This window comes from Coregonus lavaretus, assembly GCF_964263955.1.
Source record: "Coregonus lavaretus genome assembly, chromosome: 21".
Taxonomy (NCBI): domain Eukaryota; kingdom Metazoa; phylum Chordata; class Actinopteri; order Salmoniformes; family Salmonidae; genus Coregonus; species Coregonus lavaretus.
In genome coordinates, this window is record NC_140008.1 from 1704120 (window position 1) to 1730501 (window position 26382).

Consider the following 26382-nt stretch of genomic DNA (forward strand, 5'->3'; position numbering starts at 1 on the left):
TAAGTGTATTATAAGGCATTATAAAGGTCATTAAAATAATTATACATATGTTCTTCATAGAAACTGTTATCTTTTATATATTCTAACAACTCACATTTTAAGATTCATTATTTCATTTGTTCCATGTTAAGGCCTCTAACCTAGGAACAAAACTATCTGTCTCCCTCTTGCTGTTGCATGCAGTTCCTCTCTCTCTTCCTCCCTTCTTCTAACCCCTCCCTCCTTCTAACCCCACCCCTCTGACAGAACCAGGAAGTCAATCCCCCTGCCACAAACTCTCTTCTGAGGAAACGAAACTGATCTGAGTCTCTGTGTCGTCTGTCTGTGTGAGAGTGAACAACTGTCCAAATGTCTCAGCAGGGAGTTCTGCTGGACCAGGACCAGTTCTGTTGTTCTGTCTGTCTGGATCTACTGAAGGAGCCGGTCACCATCCCCTGTGGACACAGTTACTGTAGGAGCTGTATTGAGGGCTGCTGGGATCAGGATGTTCTGAAAGGGGTCTATACCTGTCCTCAGTGCTTAGAGACCTTCACTCCAAGGCCTAATCTGAGGAAAAATAACATGTTGGCTGAGATGGTGGAGAAACTGAAGAAGACAGGACTCCAGGCTGCTCCCCCTCCTGCTCTGTGCTATGCTGGACCTGGAGATGTGGCGTGTGATGTCTGCACTGGGACCAGAAAGCGGAAAGCCCTCATGTCCTGTCTGACGTGTTTGGCTTCTTACTGTGAGACTCACCACCAATCTCACTATGAATCTCCTGCTTTGAAGAAGCACAAGCTGGTCAAAGCCTCCGCACAACTACAGGAGAAGATCTGCTCTCATCATGACAAACTGCTGGAGGTTTTCTGTCGTACCGATCAGCAGTGTATCTGTTATCAGTGTACAATGGATGAACATAAAGGCCATGATACAGTGTCAGCTGCAGCAGAGAGGACTGAGAAACAGGTAAGACCAGAACTACTTGTTGGTGACTGTCTGATAAACAAAGAATTAAAGATACAGTACCTTGCAAAAGTATTCATCCCCCTTGGCGTTTTTTCTATTTTGTTGCATTACAACCTGTAATTTAAATTGATTTTTATTTGGATTTCATGTAATGGACATACACAAAATAGTCAAAATTGGTGAAGTGGAATAAAAAAAAAAAACTTGTTTCAAATAATTCTGAAAAATAAATAATGGAAAAGTGGTACGTGCATATGAATATGGCACCACATTAAACCTGCCAAGAGAGGGCCGCCCATCAAAACTCACGGACCAGGCAAGGAGGGCATTAATCAGAGAAGCAACAGAGACCAAATATAACCCTGAAGGAGCTGCAAAGTTCCACAGCGTAGATTGGGGTATCTGTCCATAGGACCACTTTAAGCCGTACACTCCACAGAGCTGGGCTTTACGGAAGAGCGGCCAGAAAAGAGGCATTACCACACGTTTGGTGTTCGCTAAAAGGCATGTGGGAGACTCCCCAAACATATGAAAGAAGGTACTCTGGTCAGATGAGACTCAAATTGAGCTTTTTGGCCATCAAGAAAAATGCTATGTCTGGCGCAAACCCAACACCTCTCATCACCCCGAGAACACCATCCCCACAGTGAAGCATGGTGGTGGCAGCATAATAATAATAATAATAATAATATGCCATTTAGCAGACGCTTTTATCCAAAGCGACTTACAGTCGTGCGTGCATTCATTTTTTTTTCATGCTGTGGGGATGTTTTTCATCGGCAGGGACTGGGAAACTGGTCAGAATTGAAGGAATGATGAATGGTGCTAAATACAGGGAAATTCTTGAGGGAAACCTGTTTCAGTCTTCCAGAGATTTGAGACTGGGACAGAGGTTCACCTTCCAGCAGGACAATGACCCTAAGCATACTGCTAAAGCAACACTCAAGCGATTTAAGGGGAAACATTTAAATGTCTTGGAATGGCCTAGTCAAAGCCAAGACCTCAATCCAATTGAGAATCTGCGGTATGACTTAAAGATTGCTGTACACCAGAGGAACCCATCCAACTTGAAGGAGCTGGAGCAGTTTTGCCAGTGGCTAGATGTGCCAAGCTTATAGAGACATACCCCAAGAGACTTGCAGCTATAATTGCTGCAAAAGGTGGCTCTACAAAGTATTGACTTTGGGGGGGTGAATAGTTATGCACGCTCAAGTTTTCTTTTTTTTGGTCTTATTTCTTGTTTGTTTCACACACAAAAATATTTTGCATCTTCAAAGTGTTAGGCATGTTGTGTAAATCAAATGATACAAACCCACAAAAAAACCATTTTAATTCCAGGTTGTAAGGCAACAAAATAGGAAAAATGCCAAGGGGGATGAATACTTTCACAAGGCACTGTACAGTAGGAACTAAGGCTGTTTGAACATGAGATCATTCAAGTGAAATCAATCCACGGCAGAACAAATATGAACACAAACCTTGAGTATATAGATATGTTAACCCAGAGTCTCCAAATGTATCACCATTTTCTAAAGTCAAACACCATTATCATTCGTTATCAAACATCATTATCATTCGTTATCAAACACCATTATCATTCGTTATCAAACACACAATCAGCTCCCCTGTTTTGTGCACTGTTAAAACTATAATCATTCACATAACAATATAATAATATAATTCCACACAGACACTTCCTCAACATATTAATCCCTAACTTCTATGGGCCCTATGTCCCATTACTATACTATTGATCTACTGGACAAATAAAGCTTGATAGCTCATTGAAGAGTGATTCTCCACAGAGGCAGCTGGGGATGAGTCAGCAGAAGGTCCAGCAGAGATTCCAGGAGAGAGAGAAGGAGCTGAAGGAGCTCCAACAGGCTGTGGAGTCTCTCAAGGTGAGTATTGTTGACCAGAGGAGAGGCATCATTTCACTTCTCTCCTCCAGTCAGAGAGGGAGAGATGCCCCTATCCAATCCCACTGGCTCCACTGTTGGGAACAGGCTGTCTGGACCCCTTTCAGAGAATAGACTGCTTAATGTAACCGGTGGGATATGAACCCAGGTCTACTGAGGAGAGAAACCAACATCTTGACTGTTTCACCAAGAGGTCATTCCCCATTAGGCTGACACTGATTTTGAAGTCGCAAGAGGGGTTACCTCATCACATAACCTTGAGTAACCATGAAAGACTCAAGTCCCCTATACATTAACATGGAGCTCTCTCTCTCTCTCAATTCAATTGAATTCAAAGGGCTTTATTGGCATGGGAAACATATGTTTACATTGCCACAGCAAGTGAAATAGATAATAAACAAAAGTGAAATAAACAACCAGAAATGAACAGTAAACATTACACTCACAAAAGTTTCAAAGGAATAGAGACTTTCAAATGTTATAACTCAAGTGCAAACAGAGTGAGCCGTGCACCAGACCGAGTTCTGGAGGTGAAATGGAAATGAATGAGGGAGAGTTAAGTGAGGTAGAAGGTGTGGTGAAGAGCTCAGAACCAGAGCCTGGCATCAATGGACATGATAAAGAAGAATCTGGTGCAGTAGGAGTTACATTGTTGGAGAAAGTGGATCCATACCTTTTGGTAGATCCATTTGTGGTTTCATTTTGGGTGGGAAAACAGTTGGGTGCAGTTGAATCAGTGAAGGTAACCTGTAGTGGACTTGTGATATTTGTTTGTGTTTCTTCTGACCAGAGGGAGTGGGCGCTCCTTGTCACGCAACTTGGGTCAAGATCTGTTTCTTGCTTTGCTCTTAGGAACAGGGCACCATTGAAAGGAGTGATTTCTGGGGTAGCGTTAAGTGTGGAGTTGGAGAAATTGAAGATAAAGATTCCTGGTGTTTGTGATTCCCGCCGTTTGGTGGGACGCAGACCCGGTGGTGAGCGTGGTGAAACATAGGAGTCAGTCCTTTTGAGTTTTGAGTCTTTACCAGAGAAAGTCATGTTATGATATATCAGTTATCTTGATTCAAGCTTTTGTGGCAAATCCATAAATTCAGGTGCAACGTTTATGGTCATTTCGCAGCAGTTTGTGGGAGGGAAATTCCAAGATGTTTTATGTGTGCGGAAGAGAATTGGATAAAGGATTGTTCTGGTGAATAAAGTGTGTGTCAACTTTTGGGATACCCATGTTGCTGGGGATCGGAAGTGTCCGGTGCGAGAGAGGCAGGTTGAGGTGGCTAGAGTCAGAGTAGTGCAGAAGGTGTCGTATGCTGAGACAGTGAAGAAAGTAGAGGAGGATGGGTCAAGGGTGAGAGATCCTGAGAGGATCCCTGTGAGTAGTAGATCTGTGCCAGCACAGAGGGATAGGCTAACGAGTGATATATGCTTCAGTAAAGATAGCTTCTTAGCATTCATAGCAATGGTTATCAACTGTACCGCACAAATGGAACGTAAATCAAAGAAAAAAGATGTTGTGGTGGCAGCTGCAGAGAAGTATTTGGGCATACAAGATTAGACTTCAGAAGAGTTACAGGGTGTGTTGAGTGGTCGTGTCCCGTCCTCCCAGGCCGTTGGCATGGTGCAGGAGCAGATAGGGTCAAAGTAGTGGAATGGGGTAGTGGGTATTTAATGAGTGTAGGGTTAGTTGGAAGGTTTTTAATTAAATGTTCCTTTCCCCTTTTCCCATTTTGTATCACAAATTAAAATAGATTTATATTATAGTCCAGTTGGGGCGGTAATGCAACATATTGGATGCCAACCGCCGTTAAACTCCAAAGAAGAAGAAACCTTATATTATGGCAATGTACAGTGTCTCTGCCTCTCTCATTCCATGACTTTTGCAGTAGTTGGTTGTGTGGGTCTCTGTCTGTCAGCACCCCATTCATAACCAATAGTTGATGGATATTTATAGAGCTCTGATCAGGACGACAATTGATTACTGGTGTACAGTTTATGGAACAGAGGTAAAGACTTGGCTTCAGAAGCTGGACAGAATCCAGTATATAGTTTTAAGGATATGTATTGGTGCATTTAAATCAACATCTGTATGTGCCTTACTGGTGGAGGCAGGTGAGATGCCTTTGTATGTACGGCGTAAAAAATGGTCATTATCTTATTGGGTTGAAAGGCTGTGAGGTTGAGCATCCCACTGCTACTGTTCTAGATGACTGTTGGGAATATACTAGTAGACAAGGCAGTGGTTTTGGTTGGACAGTTGGAAAGCTTGCTGATGAGAGTGGTTTGAGGGAGTTGGAGGGAGTTGGAGGTTGGCCCTTCTGTGGTGATAGGGGATGTTCCTCCATGGTTACTCCCAGACCCTGTTGTTGATCTAACCTTGGTAGAGAAAAGGAAAGATTGGTCAGAAGTCAGTGATATAGAGAAACTGGTTGACAATTACATTGGTAAAAGTTTTTATGCTTTTCTACCACTTTTCACAGATTGATCCAAGGACCCAGATAGTGGGCTCACAGGAGCAGGCGTTTACGTTCCTGAATTTGATGTGCAGATATGTAGAAGACTAACAGATGAACTGTCAGTATACTCAGTTGAACTGTTGGTGATAATAGTTGCCCTCCAGTGGGTGGAGGACGTACAACCTGTTAGAATTATAGTATACTCAGATTCTTTGTCTGTATTGAATAGTTTATAATCTGGTAAATCTAATAGGAGTGACCTACTATTGGAGTTATTAATGTTATTATGGAGAATTGAGAGAATGGGGGTAGTAGTGACATTCTGCTGGGTCCCAGCACATACAGGTGTGGAAGGGAATGAAACTGTAGACCAGATAGCTAAAAGAGCTTTGAAACTAGATATAATTGATATTAATGTTCCACTGGGTAGAGGTGAGGCCAAATGTAAGATCAGAGCCATTTTGATAGATGTGCGGCAGAAGAGATGGTACTCTGAGCACAAGGGCCGGCATTTATATGAATAGTTTACAGTTTTACAGAAAGGTTGATGGACCAAGATTCAAAGGTCAGATTAGGAAGGAAGATGTGGTGTTTACTCGATTGCGCTTAGGACATTGTACATTGAACTCGTCATTACATCTGGTTGGCAAGCATGTGAATGGTTTGTGTCTGGGGGGTACGGTCGATGAAACGGTGGAGCATGTGTTGTTATATTGTTGTAAGTATGTTGAAGAGAGGGAAAGATTGAAGTGTAGGGTCATTGAGGTTGGACGGGGTTGGGGGGGTTTGGAAGGGATTTTGGGGATGGGGGAGGGTCTATTAGAAGTTAGTAGGGCTCTTTATTTTCTCAGAAGTACTGAGTTAGGTAGGAGGATTTAGAAATGTTGGAAACCGTGATTGACCACACACTCCAGCACAGTAGGTGGCGGCATGCACCTTTAACGTTGGTTTGTGGACCGCCATTATATCATAGAAGAAGAAGTTGGTTGTGTGAGAGATTTGTTGTTCGTGAGGAGGGCTACTATTCTTTTTTCTTTTGGTTCTTGCGTATTTTCTGAATTTATTTTCTGATGGTGGAGGGTTTGTTTATTGGTTTCCACTGTTTATCGTTTAGAGTTGAGGGGGGAGTAGGGGTAGTTTGTTAGGGCGGCGTGATGGCCTCAACCGAGTGGAGATGAAAAGCTGTCGCTTCGGGTGCGTTCCGGAAAAAGGTGTGGAGGAAGTTTTGCTCATGGACGGCGAACAGGTTGGAGCAGAACATCTGCACTCTGCATCCAGAATGAACAAGGCGGTGGTTGTGTTAATGAAAAAGGTTTGTCTTGTTGTGAGTGGGATTTTTGTGAGGGGTGTGTTGGTGCAGATGTCGCCTCTTTCGATAAGAGTTGTGGTGGCTAATCTGCCTCCGTTTATTGCTTCCGAACAGACCCCAAGTAGTTGGTTAGTTTTGGTACATTTGCAAGTGGTTTTCGTGTGCTCTTGGCTGGGTGCCAAGCGGAATCCGTTAAACATGTCTGTTTTCATAGACAAGTGTTTGTTTCTTAACAAACTTCAAGGTTACACAGGGGAGGGGTTGAACACAGGGTTTGCTAGCACAGATAGTTTTTGGTGTTTCTAGTGTTGGGATCTTCAGTTATAGGCTACAAGCAGCAATATGATTGATAGGTAGGACAGGTATTGAACCCAAATAATCCCTACTCAGATGCGCTAACCTCAACCCTAGTAAACATGCATTATAAAAACCTTCTATATAAAATTATCTCATATTGGGAGTAAATATAGAAAAGAAAAAACACTGCATCTTCCAGCCCACCAATAAATGACATAATGCAACCGTCGCGGTTAGCATATTTACCTCAACATGCCCCTCGCTTCCGTGAGAAGGCAGAGAGCTCGATGCTGGTTGATGAATTTGACAATTAATGTACTAGGAAAATACGTTTTTGTCGACCAGAGGTGACTGAATTAATGTTCAGGCGTATTGATAATCATTATAGTAATGAAGTATAATTTCAAAACATGACCATAAAAACAGGTAATAATAAACATGAATCATCATTATATTACTTCACAGTAATGTGTTTTCAGTCCTTCCTCTTGCGTTAGCAGTGTGGAAAGGGACAGTAAAAAGCTCAGGCAGGAGTTTTCCTGTGAGGGGGAGTGGTGGTGTATCCAGGGAGAGAACTAAACTAATCTTCTGAAATGTCATTCATGGTCTTATGCTGCCATCTATTGGAATTATTAAGCAACTGCAGTAGTACTGAATAAAGTGTTTTTCCTTACTAATCCTTACTAAAATAGTGATTACTCAGAATTGCAAAATAAATGGCAGGGGTACCAGGAGGGAGGAGAGTACATTTTTTACATTTTAGTCATTTAGCAGATGCTCTTATCCAGAGCGACTTACAGTTAGTGAGTGCATACATTTTCATACTGTCCCCCCATGGGAAACGAACCCACAACCCTGGTGTTGCAAGCGCCATGCTCTACCAACTGAGCTACACGGTAGTAGTGCATGGCCAAGTGGTGGTGTGCAGGCCGTGGAGAAAGCGGTGGTGGGGAGGGTTGCAGCTGGGCTACATGAGCTGAGGCAGGTTTCTGTAGTAACAGAGACTCCGGTGGGCGAAGGCTTGGTGGGCTCATCCCAGGAAATATTGCCTGTCATTGGGGAAGAGGCTCTGATCAGGGGGGAAGTGCAGGGGGGCAGAGACTGGGGAGGAGGAGGACGGTACCGTGCCAATGGTGGAGGAGGAAGAGGGGGGAGGTGAGTCTGCGGGAGCAGAGGACAAGGCGTCTCGTTTTCAGATGGCTCATTGGATCCAGAGCTGTCAGGCTGAGGGCCCAGTATATACGGTGAGAGAACTTTCTAGGTTCCTGATGGAGACTAAAGGGGAAAAAGAAGGTTCTGCTGGAGTCTTATTTGATTGATCCTGGAAGGTTTGAAAGGTCAGTACAACACGTGATGAAGAATGAGGGGTTTAGTGTCCTCTCACCCAGGAAGCGGTATAGGCTGAGAAAATGGGTCATGGGTTCTTAAGGGCATGTCTTCAGAATCTGCTTAAATGGATGATTTTTTCTGGCATGGCGGCTTTATGGGCTTCTCTACTGGTTTCTGATTGTGGTGATTTCCCTCCCACCTCTTATGGAGATTTCACGGTTAGACTTCCTTAACATGAACGCCGGCAAAGACTGGGGGAATATGTCAAACAAAAACATTTAAATGCCCTGGCAGAAATCTTAGTGCAGGGGTAGCAAAAGAGGTGTGTAAGGGTAGGTTGTTAGTGTTTAGAGCCCAAATAATGACCTTGTCTTTGCTTTCATAAATGTGTCTGCACCTGGTCCTCTGTAGCTCAGCTGGTAGAGCACGGCGCTTGTAACGCCAGGGTAGTGGGTTCGATCCCCGGGACCACCCATACACATATATATATATATATATATATATATATATATATATATATATATATATATATATATATATATGCACGCATGACTGTAAGTCGCTTTGGATAAAAGCGTCTGCAAAATGGCACATTATATTATATTATAGTACAAGGCTCAGTTCTCTGTTTCACCAGAGGGGTTGGAAAAACAGAGTGGGGAAACCAAGAAAATCCCTTGTTTTACGTTTGTCTGATGGGCGGGTAACTTCTGTTGTGGGGAGATGAGGGTATACTGTATATAATATAATGTGGGGAGATGTTGGGACTACTGTATATATAGCCTCCCTACTGTCACTTTATTTTACTTCTGCTCTTTTTTTCTCAACACTTTTTTGTTGTTGTTTTATTCTTACTTTTTTGTTTAAAATAAATGCACTGTTGGTTAAGGGCTGTAAGTAAGCATTTCACTGTAATGTCTGCACCTGTTGTATTCGGCGCATGTGACCAATACAATTTGATTTGATTTGATTTGATGGGTGGGTAACTTCTGTTGTGGGGGAGATGAGGGAGCCTGATGGGTGGGTAACTTCTGTTGTGGGGGAGATGAGGGAGCCTGATGAGTGGGTAACTTCTGTTGTGGGGAGATGAGGGAGCCTGATGGGTGGGTAACTTCTGTTGTGAGGAGATGAGGCTGTGGAGTTGTACTCTGATTTATAGAGGGCAGAACTCTGTGATCCTCTGTAGCTCAATTGGTAGAGCATGGTGCTTGTAATGCCAGGGTAGTGGGTTCGATCCCCGGGACCACCCATATGTAAAAATGTATGCACATGACTGTAAGTCGCTTTGGATAAAACCGTCTGCTAAATGGCATTATTATTATTATTATTATTATCCTGGGTTTTCTCAGGTTCTGCTCACAGACCTTTCCAAACTCTCTCTGTCACAGATAAATCAAATAGACATTTCCCTGGCCTTTCACAAACTCTCAGCTGCTGTCTCTCAGACGGTCTGCCTGTGGATTTTTATAAAAAGTTCTGCGGAATTATTGGACAGAACGTGTGTTGCGTGAGTGCGTCGGGGTGTGGGAGCTGTCGCTAAGCTGTAGACGGGAGGCTTTTACTCTCCTGCCCAAAATAGGGATTTGAGCGACATAAAGAACTGGAGGCCTGTGGCATTGCTCTGTGTGGAATATAAGGTCTTTGCCAAGGTCCTCGTTAACAGACTGAAGTCCCACCTGGACTCTATTGTACAGAAGGACGAAACGTACTTTGTACCAGGACGCTCAATCACAAACAATCTGTTCATAATCAGGAGAAAGCCTTTGATAGGGTGGACCATGAATATCTGTTCAATGTGTTGTTTTGGTTGTGGGGAGAATTTTGTGGCCTGTGTTCAAATGTTAAATAAATAAATATAAATAATATGCCATTTAGCAGACGCTTTTATCCAAAGCGACTTATAGTCATGCGTGCATACATTTTTGTGTATGGGTGGTCCCGGGGATCGAACCCACTACCCTGGCGTTACAAGCGCCGTGCTCTACCAGCTGAGCTACAGAGGACCACGTAATGTCGTGGTCATATGCTGGGGCTTCATGTATGGTCAAGGTGTGGGGAGGGCTCAGTAGGCCAGTCTGGGTAGGGAGGGGCATTCACCAGGGATGCCCTCTGTCAGGGCAGCTATACACTCTTGTTATTGAGCCCTTTCTGGGCCTGCTACGCAGGAGGCTACAGGGAGTGTGGGAGCCAGTCATAGGGTTGGGGACAGGCATACCAGTGTCAGCATACGCTGATGACGTCTGTGTTGGTTAGGGATGAGCAGAACCTACAGGCCCTGGAGAATAGTTTGAGGGTGTACGAGGGGGCGTCTTCTGCTTAGGGAAACTGGGGCAAGAGTGAGGCTATGTTATGTGGGGCATGGAGGGACAGGGCACCTCTGCAGCTTACAGGGGGGTTGCAGTGGGGCTGTGAGTGGCTCAATATGCTTGGGGTGTATCTGGGCTCGGAGGGTTGGGATAGGAAGAACTGGGAAGGAGTGTCACAAGCGGTGGTGTCGAGGCTGACGAAGTGGAGGTGGCTCATCTCCCAAGTGGCATACAGAGGGACGGTGCTGATCATCAACAACTTGGTGGCATCCTCTCTATGGCTTAAATTGGCCATTCTCAACGCCCCCGGTGGTCTGCTTGTGGACCTGCAGCGTTCTGACTCAGCAGCACAGAGGATACTGTACCGTACGGAGGTGGGCTGGAGGGAACCAGCATGTGCTCTGTTGAGGAGGGCTGGTGGTTTGGGGCTGGATCAGCAGCTCTTCATCATGCGGCAGGAGAGACTCAATACAGCAGGGGTCTCTGATTTCTATGCTGCAGTACTGAGGGCTGGAGCAGCCTGAGGAGGGTCCACCACCGTTTCCACCACTGCAAGGGACAGCAGAGACTGGGGACTGGCAGGAGAGTCTGGAGGACTTACTGACTTTTAACACTCTGAGCTTAGTGGGAGTGAAGGGGCATCAGTGGCAGGGGGTTGTGGGGGCTGAGAGCATGGCAGGGTATAGGTGGAGGGTGCTCAATAAGCTCCCAGTGCTGGAAAGGTCAGGGGTCCTCCAGTGGAGGGTATTACATGGAGCCCTGGACACCAATAGTTGGTTTTATTTTTTATTTATTTTTTATTTCACCTTTATTTAACCAGGTAAACCAGTTGAGAACAAGTTCTCATTTACAACTGCGACCTGGCCAAGATAGAGCAAAGCAGTGCGATAAAAACAACAAGACAGAGTTACATATGGGGTAAACAAAACAAAGTCAAAAATACAACAGAAATACATATATATACAGTGTGTGCAAATTTAGCAAGTTATGGAGGTAAGGCAATAAAATAGGCTATAGTGCAAAATAATTACAATTAGTATTAACACTGGAATGATAGATGTGCAAGAGATTATGTGTAAATAGAGATACTGGGGTACAAATTAGCAAAATAAATAACAATATAGGGATGAGGTAGTTGGGTGGGCTAATTACAGATGGGCTGTGTACAGGTGCAGTGATCGGTAAGGTGCTCTGACAACTGATGCTTAAAGTTAGTGAGGGAGATAAGTGTCTCCAGCTTCAGAGATTTTTGCAATTCGTTCCAGTCATTGGCAGCAGAGAACTGGAAGGAATTGCGGCCAAAGGAGGTGTTGGCTTTGGGGATGACCAGTGAGATATACCCGCTGGAGCGCAGACTATGGGTGGGTGTTGCTATGGTGACCAATGAGCTAAGATAAGGCGGGGATTTGCCTAGCAGTGATTTATAGATCAAATCAAATCAAATCAAATCAAATGTTATTGGTCACATGCGCCGAATACAACAGGTGCAGACATTACAGTGAAATGCTTACTTACAGCCCTTAACCAACAGTGCATTTATTTTAAACAAAAATAAGAATAAAACAACAACAACAAAAAGTGTTGAGAAAAAAAGAGCAGAAGTAAAATAAAGTGACAGTAGGGAGGCTATATATACAGTAAAATAAAGTGACAGTAGGGAGGCTATATATACAGGGGGGTACCGTTGCAGAGTCAATGTGCGGGGGCACCGGCTAGTTGAGGTAGTTGAGGTAATATGTACATGTGGGTAGAGTTAAAGTGACTATGCATAAATACTTAACAGAGTAGCAGCAGCGTAAAAAGGATGGGGTGGGGGCGGCAGTGCAAATAGTCCAGGTAGCCATGATTAGCTGTTCAGGAGTCTTATGGCTTGGGGGTAGAAGCTGTTGAGAAGTCTTTTGGACCTAGACTTGGAACTCTGGTACCGCTTGCCGTGCGGTAGCAGAGAGAACAGTCTATGACTAGGGTGGCTGGAGTCTTTGACAATTTTGAGGGCCTTCCTCTGACACCGCCTGGTATAGAGGTCCTGAATGGCAGGGAGCTTTGCCCCAGTGATGTACTGGGCCGTACGCACTACCCTCTGTAGTGCCTTGCGGTCAGAGGCCAAGCAGTTGCCATACCAGGCGGTGATGCAACCAGTCAGGATGCTCTCGATGGTGCAGCTGTAGAATTTTTTGAGGATCTGAGGACCAATGCCAAATCTTTTCAGTCTCCTGAGGGGGAATAGGCTTTGTCGTGCCCTCTTCACGACTGTCTTGGTGTGTTTGGACCATGATAGTTCATTGGTGATGTGGACACCAAGGAACTTGAAGCTCTCAACCTGTTCCACTACAGCCCCGTCGATGAGAATGGGGGCGTGCTCAGTCCTCTTTTTTTTCCTGTAGTCCACAATCATCTCCTTTGTCTTGGTCACGTTGAGGGAGAGGTTGTTGTCCTGGCACCACACGGCCAGATCTCTGACCTCCTCCCTATAGGCTGTCTCATCGTTGTCGGTGATCAGGCCTACCACTGTTGTGTCGTCGGCAAACTTAATGATGGTGTTGGAGTCGTGCCTGGCCATGCAGTCATGGGTGAACAGAGAGTACAGGAGGGGACTGAGCACGCACCCCTGAGGGGCCCCCGTGTTGAGGTTCAGTGTGGCAGATGTGTTGTTACCTACCCTTACCACCTGGGGGCGGCCCGTCAGGAAGTCCAGGATCCAGTTGCAGAGGGAGGTGTTTAGTCCCAGGATCCTTAGCTTAGTGGCCTGGAGCCAGTGGGTTTGGCGACGAATATGTAGTGAGGACCAGCCAACAAGAGCGTACAGGTCACAGTGGTGGGTATTATATGTGGCTTTGGAGACAAAACGGATGGCACTGTGATAGACTACATCCAATTTGCTGAGTAGAGTGTTGGAGGCTATTTTGTAAATGACATCGCCGAAGTCAAGGATCGGTAGGATAGTCAGTTTTACGAGGGCATGTTTGGCAGCATGAGTGAAGGAGGCTTTGTTGCGAAATAGGAAACCGATTCTAGATTTAACTTTGGATTGGAGATTCTTAATGTGAGTCTGGAAGGAGAGTTTACAGTCTAACCAGACACCTAGATATTTGTAGTTATCCACATACTCTAGGTCAGACCCGTCGAGAGTAGTGATTCTAGTCGGGTGGGCGGGTGCAAGCAGCGTTCGGTTGAAGAGCATGCATTTAGTTTTACTAGTGTTTAAGAGCAGTTTGAGGCTACTGAAGGAGTGTTGTATGGAATTGAAGCTTGTTTGGAGGTTTGTTAACACAGTGTCCAATGAAGGGCCAGATGGTTGGCTCGGGTTGACCTGGGAGTTGGGGAGGGGTGTCCGTTTTCTGCAATGACAGACTGTTCATCATGTTTTTTCTGTGTTGCCAGGGTAATGCCAATACTGTTGACGCCTTAGGGTTGAGTTTGAGTTGTACAAAATGATCAACAGTGTGGAGTTGTTTCAGGAGGTATGGGGGCTCAGGGGGGCTATCTGTACGGCTGGAGAGGAGGGGTTGGATGGACGGTTGGAATGTGGTGTTGGGTACTGGATAATGTGATTGTGTGGAGGTTGTGGTGGCACGCAATGTGCTTTTAGGGGTGGGGGTGTTCGTGTAATGAGGATGGCTCATTAAAGTAAGCCAAGTCAGTCTCTCTCTCTCTCTCTTAACAGCGCTCTGCACAGGCAGCAGTTGAGGACAGTGATAAGATCTTTACCGAGCTGATCCGCTCCATTGAGAGAAGGCGCTCTGAGGTGAAGGAGCTGATCAGAGCCCAAGAGAAGGCTCTAGTGAGTCAAGCTGAAGGACTCCTGGAGCAACTGGAGCAGGAGATAGCTGAGCTGAGGAAGAGAAGCACTGAGCTGGAGCAGCTCTCACACACAGAGGATCACATCCATTTCCTCCAGGTAACTCAACTGCCTTGATACATGTGATATGAAGTTGCATTTTTTAATAGTGAATGAATTCGAAATGTCTCCTTAGCTGAAGACCAAAGAAGAGTTGTCCCTCTGTAAGTGATATTCAAACACCCTCTCAAAGACAACATACATGTTCTTTCTTTTACTTATTGGGTTTTGTTCTTCATCAGTCAGACGTCCTCCAGCTGACATTGGATCTGAATACAGCTCATCCAGAACTCAGCTTGTCTGAGGGAAACAGGAAGGTGACAGCCACTGATAAAGCTCAGCCCTATCCTGACTACTGGAGACAGGTGCTGTGTAGAGAGGGCCTGTCTGGAGTCTGCTACTGGGAGGTAGAGTGGAGCGGTGGATGGGTTGAAATAGCAGTGTCATATAGAGGGATCATCAGGAAAGGAAAGGTCCCAGAGTCTACATTTCTAGGTAACAGTCAGTCCTGGACTTTGGAGTGCTACCCCCCCCATTGTAGGGTTTTGCACAATGCTAATAAAACAGAAATATCTGTCCCCTGGTCCTCCAGAGTAGGAGTGTACCTGGACCACAGGGCAGGAACTCTGTCCTACAGCGTCAACTGCCTTGATACATGTGATATGAAATTAAAACTCAATGTGAAACTCTCAATCATTTGGTTCTGTTCTCTCGCTCTCTTTCTCTCCCCCCAGAGTTATCAGTCTCTCTCCAGTACCAGTGTATCTTCAGACTTACCCAGCATCGTTGTCCGTCCTCTTCAGTACTTTGGAGATGTGAGTAAGACTGTGTCTGAACTGAGAGAGAAACTAGAAGACATCCTTAAAGGAGAATGGACCAAGATCTCCACTACAGGTGTGTTGAAAATAATAAGAACATCAACTTTAGACCATTGAAAGTTCCCTACTAGTCATATACATGTGGAATATGGTATGATGATAACATTCCCTCTCTCTGTGAATGTGTTTGTGTGTCTGTAGTGAATATAGTGGATGTTGTACTGCCTCCAGAGCCCAAGACCAGAGAACAGTTCTTACAATGTGAGTCTCTTTATTCTGAAGTAACTAACAGTCTCTTTTTACTGACACTCCTAACAATCCCTCTAGAAATATATAGCAATAGTAGATCTAATCAAAGACTGGGTATCTATCTGACTCCTCATATTTCTCTGATTTGATCTCTGCTGTGCTCTAATCAAAGACAGGGTAGATACAGTATCTGACTTAACTTATTGTTCTAACTCCCCTCATTGGTCTCTGCTCTGCTCTTCTCCCAGATTCCTGTCAGCTCACACTGGACCCAAACACAGCAGGCACACGCCTCTCTCTGTCTAAAGGGAACAGAAAGGTGAAACGTACAGGCCAAGTCCAACCATATCCTGTTCATCCAGACAGATTCACAAACTACTGTCAGGTTCTGTGTAGAGAGGGTCTGTCTGGACGCTGTTACTGGGAGGTGGAGTGGAGTGGGAAGTGTGTTTTTTCAGCAGTCTCATATAAAGACATCAGCAGAACAGGGACAGATGGTAGATTTGGACTTAATGACAAGTCCTGGAGTTTAGTGTACTATAGTGGTAGTTATTGGTTCATACACAATAGTGTAATGACTAAAGTATCAGGCCCTCAGTCCTCCAGAGTAGGAGTGTACCTGGATCACAAGGCAGGAACTCTGTCCTTCTACAGTGTCTCTGACACAATGACCCTCCTCCACAGAGTGCAGACCACATTCACTCAGCCCCTCTATCCTGGGTTTTGGCTCAAAAATGGTACTGCTGAGCTGGTTAAACTGTAGTAGGGTCCACATAGATACTAGTCATGCTGGTGTAGTCTATAGCTGAGCTGGTTAAACTGTAGTAGGGTCCACATAGATACTAGTCATGCTGGTGTAGTCTATAGCTGAGCTGGTTAAACTGTAGTAGGGTCCACATAGATACTAGTCATGCTGGTGTAGTCTATAGCTGAGCTGGTTAAACTGTAGTAGGGTCCACATAGATACTAGTCATGCTGGTGTAGTCTATAGCTGAGCTGGTTAAACTGTAGTAGGGTCCACATAGATACTAGTCATGCTGGTGTAGTCTATAGCTGAGCTGGTTAAACTGTAGTAGGGTCCACATAGATACTAGTCATGCTGGTGTAGTCTATAGCTGAGCTGGTTAAACTGTAGTAGGGTCCACATATATACTAGTCATGCTGGTGCAGTCTATAGCTGAGCTGGTTAAACTGTAGTAGGGTCCACATAGATACTAGTCATGCTGGTGTAGTCTATTGCTGAGCTGGTTAAACTGTAGTAGGGTCCACATAGATACTAGTCATGCTGGTGTAGTCTATAGCTGAGCTGGTTAAACTGTAGTAGGGTCCACATAGATACTAGTCATGCTGGTGGTGATGGTCCCCAGATGTGATGATTCATTCTGCTCTGTTTTTATGTACAATGATTTGATTGATTTGATCTTCAGAAGATGTTATGAATTACAATTCAATGCATTCATATTATTTGTAAGTGCAACGTTTTAATCTTATACATTTACATTAATCATGATGTATGCTGTTAATGTATGTTGGTTGTCATTCAGAACCATTGAAATGTTATCTCAATTGGTTCTCTGTCTCAATGTAATTTTCCTTAGCATCATGGAACAGGTAGTGTTACTTACTTGCTAATTGAACTATATGGGCCGGTTTCCCGGACACAGATGAAGCCTAGTCCTAGACTAAAAAGCATGTTCAATGGAGATGTCCGGGAAACCGACCCTAAGTTTGGCATCTTTTATTCTCCCATACTGCTCAGTCAAGCAACATTAAACCTGTCCAGCAGGTGGTGCTGTTAACCCAACAATAAGAACCCAGCAGATATCTTGACTTGTCACTCAGTATATCAGTAATGTTCAGAATTGTACTTTAATATCATTGGAGATTGATGGTCTTTTTAATCCACTACCCAGAGTCAGGAACAGATGAAGTTAGGTCTGCTACTGTTCAGTTATTAACATTTACATTTACATTTTAGTCATTTAGCAGATGCTCTTATCCAGAGCGACTTACAGGAGCAATTAGGGTTAAGTGCCTTGCTTAAGGGCACATCGACAGATTTTTCACCTAGTCGGCTCGGGGATTAGAACCAGCGACCTTTCGGTTACTGGCACAACGCTCTTACCCACTAAGCTACCTGCCGCCCATTAAATATGATTCATGGTGATGGGAAATAAAAAATCCATCTAGTAGTAGTTTTCCTTTGCTATTTATTCCAAGGTGTGTCTTTAACTTGTAAATGGATTGTGTTGAAGCTGGCATGTGGTGTGGATGATAGAATAGAGTGAATAGAGGAGAGAAGAGAGGAGGAGAGGAGAACATCATATAGAAGACAGATAAGATAGAGAGACAATTCATACCCAGGGGAGTTACTGACTCTGGCCCAAATGACACCCTGTTCCCTACGTAGTGCACTAGGCTACTTCTGACCAGATCTAAAGTAGTGCACTACATAGGGAATAGGGTGGAGATTGGAGATTTGCTCACTGTCATTAGAATGAAGATTTCCATACAGGAGTTACTGTCTCTGTCCCAAATCTCTCCCTGTTCCCTACGTAGTGCACTAGGCTTCTTCTGACCAGATCTAAAGTAGTCTTCTAGATTTTACATGTTTTCTCCCTGTCGTTAGAAAATGACAATATGTTAATGACTTTAGTGGTTTCCTCCCCCTTTGTTTTTATTGGTTGTGTGTTATGTGTGTTGTTGTGTTAGGTTTTCCCCCTGTGTTCCTAATGGAAAATCCATTAACAATGAATCACAAACAAATTATATTCCAGTTGTGTTTAGACAACTTCATGGCTGATATCCCCCAGTTCTGTTAAGACCCATTGAACTGGGTCACATTCTAAATGGTCACTTGTATTGATAGTCCATACTGGGCCTAACTGGGGTTAACCATACTTCGCCCAAATATCATACTGTAGTATTATTGGTTGCCTCATTAGAATATCATACTGTAATGTTAGTGGTTGCCTCATTAGAATATCATACTGTAATGTTAGTGGTTGCCTCATTAGAATATCATACTGTAATGTTATTGGTTGCCTCGTTAGAATATAATTGTAATGTTACAGTGAGGGGAAAAAAGTATTTGATCCCCTGCTGATTTTGTACGTTTGCAAACTGACAAAGAAATGATCAGTCTAATTTTAATGGTAGGTTTATTTGAACAGTGAGAGACAGAATAACAACAAAAAAATCCGGAAAAAACACATTTAAAAAATGTTATAAATTGATTTGCATTTTAATGAGGGAAATAAGTATTTGACCCCTCTGCAAAACATTACTTAGTACTTGTGGCAAAACCCTTGTTGGCAATCACAGAGGTCAGACGTTTCTTGTAGTTGGCCACCAGGTTTGAACACATCTCAGGAGGGATTTTGTCCCACTCCTCTTTGCAGATCTTCTCCAAGTCATTAAGGTTTCGAGACTGACGTTTGGAAACTCGAACCTTCAGCTCCCTCCACAGATTTTCTATGGGATTAAGGTCTGGAGACTGGTTAGGCCACTCCAGGACCTTAATGTGGTTCTTCTTGAGCCACTCCTTTTTTGCCTTGGCCTTGTGTTTTGGGTCATTGTCATGCTGGAATACCCATCCACGACCCATTTTCAATGCCCTGGCTGAGGGAAGGAGGTTCTCACCCAAGATTTGACGGTACATGGCCCCGTCCATCGTCCCTTTGATGCGGTGAAGTTGTCCTGTCCCCTTAGCAGAAAAACACCCCCAAAGCATAATGTTTCCACCTCCATGTTTGACAGTGGGGATGGTGTTCTTGGGGTCATAGGCAGCATTCCTCCTCCTCCAAACACGGCGAGTTGAGTTGATGCCAAAGAGCTCCATTTTGGTCTCATATGACCACAACACTTTCACCCAGTTTTCCTCTGAATCATTCAGATGTTCATTGGCAAACTTCTGACGGGCATGTATATGTGCTTTCTTGAGCAGGGGGACCTTGCAGGCGCTGCAGGATTTCAATATTTCACGGCGTAGTGTGTTACCAATAGTTTTCTTGGTGACTATGGTCCCAGCTGCCTTGAGATCATTGACAAGATCCTCCCGTGTAGTTCTGGGCTGATTCCTCACCGTTCTCATGATCACTGCAACTCCACGAGGTGAGATCTTGCATGGAGCCCCAGGCCTAGGGAGATTGACAGTTCTTTTGTGTTTCTTCCATTTGCGAATATTCGCACCAACTGTTGTCACCTTCTCACCAAGCTGCTTGGCGATGGTCTTATAGCCCATTCCAGCCTTGTGTAGGTCTACAATCTTGTCCCTGACATCCTTGGAGAGCTCTTTGGTCTTGGCCATGGTGGAGAGTTTGGAATCTGATTGATTGTTTGCTTCTGTGGACAGGTGTCTTTTATACAGGTAACAAGCTGAGATTAGGAGAACTCCCTTTAAGAGTGTGCTCCTAATCTCAGCTCGTTACCTGTATAAAAGACACCTGGGAGCCAGAAATCCTTCTGATTTGAGAGGGGATCAAATACTTTTTTCCCTCACTGTAGTGGTTGCGTCCCCCCTTTTTCTTCTGTTGTGTTTTCCCTCAGTGTTCCTTATTGAAAATCAATTAACAATTCATCCCCGCCCAAATAATCCTATTACGGTTTTGTTTTAATCACTTTGGTACTATTTCCACAAGCAGGTGGTACATTTTCACAACTCTTAGTATAAAACTCCAAGCTGGTCACGCTTGTTACGCAGCCAGTCTTTCATTCAAAACCTGTCATTGTGCATTCATTTGGATTGGAAACATCTCTCACCACACAACCATTGATTCAAAATATAAATGTAATGAGAGCATTGGTTTGATCACCAAAACAACTTAAAACTACTCAATTGAAAGTATATCATTAACTACCAGTTAATCCAATAGCAATCACTGCAAGATAATTGTTTCAAATAACCCTTAGAAGTGCTGAAATTAATATGCTACAGTACTGTAGATGACAGTTTACATTAGGCAATACACTTACATTACCCAACAACATTGACAATCTATCATTTCCATGATATCTATCCAATGTGAAATGAAAGGTGTGATCAATGATGACATCCTCTACAATCATTCATGGGGAATTTTTTTTATTTTTCTGATGTAATTGCAACATATAGTACTGTCTGTAATTAGATGTAAGACATTTAAATGAAACATTACATGAATGAAAATAAAATAATGTTTAGCACGCATTAATTAGCATCAAGCCTATCTAGAGCATTTGGCCATAAATTCTCACCACATCAGTAAATGTCCTCATTGTTCAGGCACCGCTGGAGAAACCTTTCGGCATGTTGAATCAAAGCTTGATATTGGTCTGCATTGATGTCGTCGCATGCCTCTTCCATGGCCAGAAGGAGGGTGGCACGCTCATGGGGATGGCGATCGTACACCTTCCACCTCCATGATGAAAACAATTATTTAATAAGGTTGAGGAAGGAGAGTACCGGGGGCTGGTATAGGGTCACGAATCAGGGAGGGACCTGAAACCATGCCTGAACCACCTCTGAATGGTGGAACCTGACATTGTCCCACACAATGACATAGGTGACCCCTTCACCTTGACAGGCCTGCTCAATTTCATTGAGAAACCCAATGAGGTGTGCAGCGTGGTAGGATCCAAGTAATGGTCTACGTCCTACCACACCATCTTCAGAGATAGCTGCTGCTCTTGGAAATGTTTCCCCCGCGTTGTCCAGGCACTTGGACGGACGCCCGTTGGCAAATAGGGTTCCGCCCATGGCGCCAAGTTTTGGCCCAGGTTGAAGCCCGCTTCATCAAAAAAGATATACTAGTGATGGTTCACAGCAGCATCAAGCACCATCACCCTCTAAAAATATATTTTGGTTAGTTATTTTTACAGTATAGTTCCATTATGATATTGTGAAGTAGCATGTGCATTAATAGCAACAGTAATACAGTGTATTTATATAGTGCTGTACCTGAACATACTCGGCCCCCAGTTGTTTCTCTCAGAAGGCTCCAGGTCAATGTGTTCCATAGATACCTGGTGCCTCTTCAAAAGGCAGGTGATTGTTGGTAGGCTGATGGATGCCACATTGGCAACGGTGTCATCATTCTCCTCAATGGCCTGCTTTATTTCAGACAGACGTATGTCATTCCTGGCCCTCACCATTTCCACCACTGCCCACTCCTGCTGGTCGGTCAGCACACGACCACCACCATAGGGTCTTCTGTCAATTCTGAGGGTAGAACAAGAGTATACTGTGAGTAGATCATACTGGAAGAATACTGGAACAAGTTATGTGAATTTACATGCATTACAACATGTAATTTATTGTAAATGTAATGGTAAAGTGGTTGTCCCACTGGTTATAGGGTGAATGCACCAATTTGTAAGTCGCTCTGGATAAGAGCTTCTGCTAAATGACGTAAATGTAAATGTAAAGCATAGTGCATATCCAGCAGACTTACCGGTTTTCTTGGAGAAAATGTTCTTATGATCTTATTGACAGTTGATCTTTTCAGATTGGGGTGAACTAATCTGGCAGCCTCTGCCATGGTAAGGCCTCTGTTTACCACATGGTCAACAACGATGGCCCAGACTTCATTAGACACAACAGTTCCCTGCCGTCTGTCTCCCTCTCTCTGATGTCCAGCTCTTTGACGGGACCCATGTCCACATCTTTGACCTCTGACCTCTTTGACGGGGCCCATGTCCACCTCTTTGACCTCTGACCTCTTTGTCGGGACCCATGTCCACCTCTTTGACCTCTTTGACCTCTTTAATGGGGCCCATGCCCTCCTCTCTGATTGGCCCCTTGTCCACAAGCTCTTTGATTTCTTCCTCTCCCTTGCTGTCTATCCTGCTCCATGTTGAAAGAAATGTTCATAAACATCCTTTTATATGGTGACCAATTGTGGTTCCCACTATGTGGAATCAATTAGCAATAATGAGCAGTCATTATGTATGGTTATCATGTATCATACATGTTATCTAGATGTTTATACTTTACAAACACATTTTATTTCTGTAGTTCTCAAAATCCTTATATAGTAGACAAACCAGTTTAAAATCTATAGTTTTACCAAACGGTTAAGTGATTAACCATTAAGCGCAGTTAGACTAAGTGATGGTCAAATGTATTTAAACAAATGAGAAGAGAATCATATGAAAAGTATTGTGAGCATTGCATTGTGAAAGGCATTTACTTTATATGAAAGGTATTTCTAGATGAAACACTGATTAGGTTTGGTGAAAATGTTACTGTGTGGTTTTGTGTTTTGTACTTAGTCAATTGAAAATGTGCTTCAAGTTTTGAAGAAAAAAGTAACAGCCTTTTTGACGATCTGTGATGAGTTTTGTTCTAAGAGTTGTGAAATTTTACCACACACTTGTGAAAATAATACCAAGACAACACTGGGGAACAGGTTGTCTGGAATCCAGTAACAGTGGAAATTGACCCCCTCCTCTCTCTCTGTGAGTTATCAGTGCTCTGTACAGGCAGAAGTTAGTAAGTATGAGACAATCTTTACTGAACTGATCGTGTCCATTGAGAGAATACTCACTGAGGTGAAAAGGTTGATTAGAGGCCAGGAGAAGACTGCAGCGAGACGGGTTAAAGGACTCCTGGAGCAACTGGATAAGGAGATAGCTGAGCTGAGGAAGAGAAGCACTGAGCTGGAGCAGCTCTCACACACAGAGGATCACATCCATTTCCTCCAGGTAACTCAACTGCCTTGATACATGTGATATGAAGTTGAATTTTTTAATAGTGACAGAATTCGAAATGTCTCCTTAGCTGAAGACCAAAGAAGAGTTGTCCCTCTGTACGTGATATTCAAACACCCTCTCAAAGACAACATCCATGTTCTTTCTTTTACTTATTGGGTTTTGTTGTTCATCAGTCAGACGTCCTCCAGCTGACATTGGATCTGAATACAGCTCATCCAGAACTCGGCCTGTCTGAGGGAAACTGGAAGGTGACAGCCACTGATAAAGCTCAGCCCTATCCTGACTACTGGAGACAGGTGCTGTGTAGAGAGGGCCTGTCTGGAGTCTGCTACTGGGAGGTAGAGTGGAGCGGTGGATGGGTTGAAATAGCAGTGTCATATAGAGGGATCATCAGGAAAGGAAAGGTCCCAGAGTCTACATTTCTAGGTAACAGTCAGTCCTGGACTTTGGAGTGCTATCCCCCCCATTGTAGGTTTTGGCACATGATGGCACATACAGACTGACACTCAGGCTTCAGACATTTACTGTCTACCTGATCACCTCTTGGCTGTTGCAATCCTCTGTAAATGTGTCTCTTTTTCTCTTGATGTAAACTGTAGTACTGGCAAACCAGTCAAATCAGAAACTGGGATCATTGTTGATCCATTTATGATCAGATGAGAATATTTAAATCACCCTTGTACATGTATGAATACAAACAATTCTGTATTCTGAATCAATGTGATCTTTCAAAATAAAACTCATCATCATGACATTGGAATTGCTCTGTTATTGAATTGATTGACACAATGAATCAGCTATTTCCAGTCATCTATGTAGCAGTATATCCACAGGGGGAGGAAGTGCAGGGAGATGCCTCTGATATGACTGGGTGTCAGGTGGAAGGAGATCACAGAGCCTGGAACAGAGAAGAGAGGAAGGCTGGGAAGAGAAAGAAGCATTCATTTGGTTCAAACGTCTCTTGTCTGTCTCTAATACACCAGTAGGGGGCATCCTAACCCTAGCTTCCAGAGTTCAGAATACTATCCTCCATGTTGGCAGTTGGTTCCAACACTCCACATTCTAACTTCATCCTAACTACATATGGTGTCCATTGACATTCGAAATCTCCAACCCAGTTTGTCTCTGTGTACGAACAATGTAGCAGCAATAGGTGTGTCAGAAATACGTGCTCAGCCAGCCCCAGTAGGATGTACTGGGGGAGCCAGCTGGAAGCAGGCCATGGAGGACACCTGGAGCACCTTCCCTGACAGGGCCTGCTCCGTCAGAGGATAGCCCTTCCTGTGGACCTCAGACAGGCCCGCTACCAGGACAGACTGGGCCGCACACCCATGACCCAGCACTGAGAGAGGAGAGGAGGGAGGGGAGAGAAACAGAGAGCGAGAGGGAGAGAGACATTAACATTGACTGGCTCATTGATGTGGATGGTATTTGTGTCTGTGTCTGTCTGTGTGTGTGTGTGTCTGTGTCGTGTATGTGTCTGTGTCTGTGTGTGTCTGTGCGTGTGTGTGTCTCTGTCTGTGTGTGTGTGTGTTTGTGTCTGTTTGTCTGTTTGTCTGTCTGTCTGTCCGTGTGTGTGTCTGTGTGTGTCTGTGCGTGTGTGTGTCTCTGTCTGTGTGTGTGTGTGTTTGTGTCTGTTTGTCTGTTTGTCTGTCTGTCTGTCCGTGTGTGTGTCTGTGTGTGTCTGTGTGTGTGTGTGCCGTGTGTGTGCTTACTGATGACTCTGTCGGGGGAGAAGGGTGTTGTGATCTCCACATGAATCTAGGTAGCCATAACCAAATCAGCTAGTCACTGAGAGACGATATATCAACACAGAGATGGGCAAAATATACTGTACATCAAAAATGGATCTTGTTAAAAATACCAGATACTCTAAAGACTAATGTATCAAACTAAACTACAAAATAGTTTTGTAGTTGTATGTAGATAAAATACAAATACATACAGGTAAATAAATTTGCTAGTATACACCTTCACTACAACAACATTCTCAGTGACGGAAGAAAACAGCTGTTAACTTTCTATGACTGTGATATGAGATTGTTCATCTACCTTAGTTGAATGTACTGATGGTAAGTCTCTCTGGATATGAGTCTCTGCTAAATGACTAAAATGACAATGTAAAAATGAACAATTGCAAAGCACACTGGGTATTATTATTGGCCTTCTTTTGGGTGCAGAGCTCATTATTTTAATACCCAGCATATTTTTCAAGTGTTCTTTTTTACTTGTATATTTAGTTCATTTAGCAGACGCTCTTATCACACCATAGTGCTATCAGACTTCTGATACCAATGCAGGGTGAAAGCGGGGCCACAAGATGTGAACCGCTATAAAAAATGGTATAGAAAAGTATTTTGTATTTTCAAAATACATTGGAGTGTAGTTCATCCCAGCATAATTCAAATGACTAAATACTCAGAAGTAATTAATATATGTATTTCAAATGCATGTAACATAAATACAAACTATCTCTGCCGACTACCAAAAAAATCTGTGTACACTTCCTTATCAAAGAAACCACACCCCCTCTACATACAGAGTACACATTTTTGTCATTTACTAGTCACTTTATCAAACCATAGTGCCATCAGACTTCTGATACCAATGCAGGATGAAAGGGGAACACAAAATGTCCAACCCCTATAAAGAATGGTATAGAAAAATATGTTGTATTTTACAACAACAAAATGTTTTTTTACAAATTACAGGTCTCAAAAGTATCTTGTTCCAAATACATAGGATTGTAGTTCAGGCCAGTGCAATACAAAATGACAAAATAGTCAAAAGTCATTGAAATATGTATTTCAAATACGTATTAACAGAGATACTGCCCCCATCTCTGTCTCCACATTATCTTCTGTAACATGTTGAAGGGAATGCCTGCTGTTGGAAGCGTACTCCACCCTAAAGCCACTCTCCAATTAGGGCCACATCCTAGTTAAGCAGTACACCTTGCTGCAGTCAACTCTCTATGCCCGTTTGGTGAGCCACCATGCGGCTGGTGGGTCTCCAACCCAGCCACTATCTCAAAGACTATGGACCTCTTGATGAACTCTTTTGATGTAGTTTTGATTGGTATGGTGGCCAAAGACATTTCAGTTATAGTTTTGTTCTTAAAGGGATACTTCAGGATGTTGTCAATGAAGCCCTATATTTACTTCCCCAGTCAGAGGAACTTGTGGATAACATTTGTGGTGACAGAAATTGACTTAGGTACAAGGTAATTA

General features: G+C 43.7%; 1 protein-coding gene across 1 annotated transcript; it reads left to right on the top strand.

Annotated features, from left to right (window-relative positions):
• The first annotated feature begins 314 nt into the window (after positions 1–314).
• LOC311148678 (tripartite motif-containing protein 16-like) lies at positions 315–16355 on the top strand. Its single transcript, XM_084185658.1, has 5 exons — positions 315–939; positions 14271–14453; positions 15128–15287; positions 15413–15472; positions 15709–16355. Exons 1-5 carry the CDS (start codon positions 349–351, stop codon positions 16221–16223), a joined length of 1509 nt encoding a protein of 502 aa, XP_084041784.1. The 5' UTR covers positions 315–348; the 3' UTR covers positions 16224–16355.
• The last annotated feature ends 10027 nt before the right edge of the window (positions 16356–26382 follow it).